Consider the following 3,395-nt stretch of genomic DNA (forward strand, 5'->3'; position numbering starts at 1 on the left):
CCAAGACGCTATAACGTCCGTGTAAGATCATATACAAGAAGATATCACATACGGAAGGAAATCAAAATAAGAGTTTTTTTTCGTTTTAAACTAAAATACCCTACTTTGATTAGCACCTTTGTAAATTAAGTCCAATACAAGCACAGAAACTAAACGAAAGGACTCCGGTTAGAGTCAAGCAAATATCTGTTTTCCTGATTTTCAAATATATGTCTATGGTCGGTGGGTGCACTACACAAACGTTCCATCAAGTGTAACAATGATAAAATAAAAATAATAACAATTTAAAAAAAAAAAAAAAAAATGAATAAGCCTTAAAAAGAAACACAGGCACTGAAATAGACTTGGTATTTTTTCCCCGGTGAATATAGATCATAATTCGTCCTTTGATGTCAAGCTCTATGGGAAATGCTGATAAGATCATGATAACTGATGACTAAAAAAGTGGGGTGCACCAGTTTCCCGTCTGGTAAAAAGTCACGCTTTTTCTTGTTGTTCTGTTTTTTCTTGAGCCCTAGTTAGACTCGCACTCCCAACCTGTTGTAGTGTAAGTAAGTACTGGTCCACACTGTCATCCCCTCACTCCCTAAGGTCTTGGCTGCTGGTGGATCACACACAATCTTTGAGAGGGAGTGAAGGGTGAGAATCTCGGATAAAAACCATGTGCAGTGAGTGCGAGGTCCGGGTACGTTCGACGCCCCGGCGGGGCCCGACGCCAAGCCGGCGCTAACTCGCTCCGGGTCACTCATTCAGGGCACCTAGAATAACAGAAGAAAAAAAATACCATCACTCAACTGATCAAACACATAACATCCTAAAATACCGCTAACGTCACATAATTTATTAACAGTTATATACAAACGAAATCTGAATAGTGAATCCCTCCAGTTGAGACTTCGTAAGATTGTCAGGTTAAGTCGCAGGGTATTCGCTAAGCTCACTGTCGACAAAAGCCATGAACATCCAATAATTTACTAACATTTCAGACTTGAACAGCGTTCAAGCCTTCTTGACCGGGTTAGTCACTTAAACATGACGTGGGTCGCTTAGTCAAAAGCCGAAAATCTTTCAGACATAACAACATGACAGGAGGTACAAAACAGGATTTCTCTTTCGCATGGTTTTAACATAGGCTTCCTGTCATTTTTCACGTCAAAAACAATGTACAACTCCTGGAGTTGTCGTCGGTATGTGCGTGTTGTAGCGGGTCCCCCCTTCCCCCTTTTTGCCCGGACACCTGTTCACCTCGGCCTGACATTTCCCCGCGAGGCCGCCGTGTGGCGCCAGGCTGGCGCGAGACCAGGCTAACAAACCCACTCTTATTTACTCACTTTACACTCCTCTCCAACCCGACCCCAGGTTCTCACGCTTTTCCCGAACTAGTCCAGATGATGGCAGAGTACGCTATCAACCAGGCCAGCAGCCACTGCAGGCGCCACCCAACCCAGACATACATATAGCAGCCATAATCTAACCGCGGACCTACGAACACTACGCCGGCTACACATAAGTATAGGCCTTCATCTATAACTCCCATACATTCATGCTAAGAGCGAAAACTTACCATGGAGTGCTTAGTTCCTGCTTCCTTCATTGAACTGGAGTTCACTTGGACGTGGTGTCCGGTTCCTCCGTAACTTCTGTCTGGATAAACCAAAATGAGGAGAATTAACTCGCTGCATGAAACAAACAGGGATGAACAAAATCAAAACATATGACACAACATGCTTTTATTGTATATTCTCAGAAATCCACATAGCTACTACAAACATTCATTCGTTACAATTGCTTCCAGTAGACTGCAGTGTGGTGAAATTTTATCGAGACGTCCATTATGTCAGTCGCGATACGTCATCAATCAACATCTCACTATCTACCACCCAAGATAGGCATCCATATTAAACATTCCTCAATTAAACAGTTGGACAGATTTCCAATCAACTCTTACCTCATTTGACACTCTGAAATTGGGTTCGGATTTCTCTGCCAAAGGTGTCCTGTTGACTGAATTGAGGAAGGGGACTAGTAGAGGTGATGGCGCTACACAAGATCCCGGCTCAACATCTAACGCCACTTCCAAATCTAGGATGTAATCTATGACGTGCTGTAACAATTGCACCTTAGATAATTTCCTATTTGACGGCACAGTCGGGACCATATCTTTGAGTTTGTGAAAACATGCCTGCATCTCAGTGGTTAAATCCTCCGTCCTGGGTTTGGAAATCCGGTAGGAAGAATCCTGTTTCAAGGCGAAATCGTTCCTGGAAGCAGCAGCCATTGCTTGTGTTGCGGCTTTCATGATGGTAACAAATGAAATGCTTATAATAATATATCCAGACACAAACGTCACTCGCTCTACTTGACTTGGAGATGCTGCAAGTAACGGTCGATGTGCAGTGCTGAACTGAACGAGAACTACTGATGTGTTGACTGCACCGGTATGTCAAGATATAGCAGGCCACTGCTTAGGGGGTGTATTCATACACAAACTCGCCCCATTTTACGCTCCGCCCACTCATCAAAGCCGACGCACAAGATCTGCCTCACAATCTACTGAACCGCACAGCCAATCAAAACTGGGGCCGTGAATTCCGGCCTGTCAATCAACCACGCCTACCAGGGGCCACCTGGGGATTGCTCGGCTGAGACAAACAGACGAACCGTAGGTCAGCTGACACGATGCTCAAAAATATTGTAATAAATAACACATGCAAAAGACTGCCAAAAATATGATTAAATCCTGATGTAAAGTTAGACGAATAGAGCATAGTTTAGTTGGATTTTGTTAAATTCTGCAGACTACGGATTAGGCCCAGCTGGGAGCTTTTCGCAAGAGCTCCGCAAGTCTGCTTTGACAAGTGATTAATCGGCGAGAACAAGTCACAATCAACAACAGCCCAGCCGACTGAGCGGCGCCAGACGAGTGACGTCACCCATTCATGAGGCTTGAGACTCGGCGCCAGCCAGGCGGTCGCTAACGTTACGGACATGTCAATCATGTTTACATCAAAGGCGCCGCCCTCGAGAGGCTGATAAATTGCATTAAAAAATCGTCACCTTCGGCCCGTTGATACTTCACACCCGCACACCTGTGAATTTGCATAAATCGGGATAGTTTGGCGTGTTTTTGCTACATTACGGCTGGCGCCAGAGGTACTGAGAAGATTAAGGAAAATAAATAAGCCTTGTATGATGGTATTTTGCCCCCTTATAATACTGCCGACACGCCGGTTCAGTCGGAAATGACAGGTCTGGGCCGGCTAGCGAACACGTGCAGACTTTACAAGCACCAGACCAGCTGCGCTTCACTAAAAGAAAATAAATCTATGCCAGCACAATCTAGATTCGTAAACAGCAGAAAGACGTGGACTTTATAACTTTACACAAAAGGACGA

General features: G+C 44.6%; 1 protein-coding gene across 1 annotated transcript; it reads right to left on the reverse strand.

Annotated features, from left to right (window-relative positions):
* Positions 1-1,574: 1,574 nt before the first annotated feature.
* On the reverse strand, positions 1,575-2,299 carry LOC135469854 (DNA-binding protein inhibitor ID-4-like). The gene is made up of 2 exons (XM_064748477.1): positions 1,949-2,299; positions 1,575-1,676 (listed from the first exon to the last, which is right to left on the reverse strand). Exons 1-2 carry the CDS (start codon positions 2,297-2,299, stop codon positions 1,575-1,577), a joined length of 453 nt encoding a protein of 150 aa, XP_064604547.1.
* Between the last annotated feature and the right edge of the window lie 1,096 nt (positions 2,300-3,395).

Source organism: Liolophura sinensis, chromosome 7 (genome assembly GCF_032854445.1).
Source record: "Liolophura sinensis isolate JHLJ2023 chromosome 7, CUHK_Ljap_v2, whole genome shotgun sequence".
Taxonomy (NCBI): domain Eukaryota; kingdom Metazoa; phylum Mollusca; class Polyplacophora; order Chitonida; family Chitonidae; genus Liolophura; species Liolophura sinensis.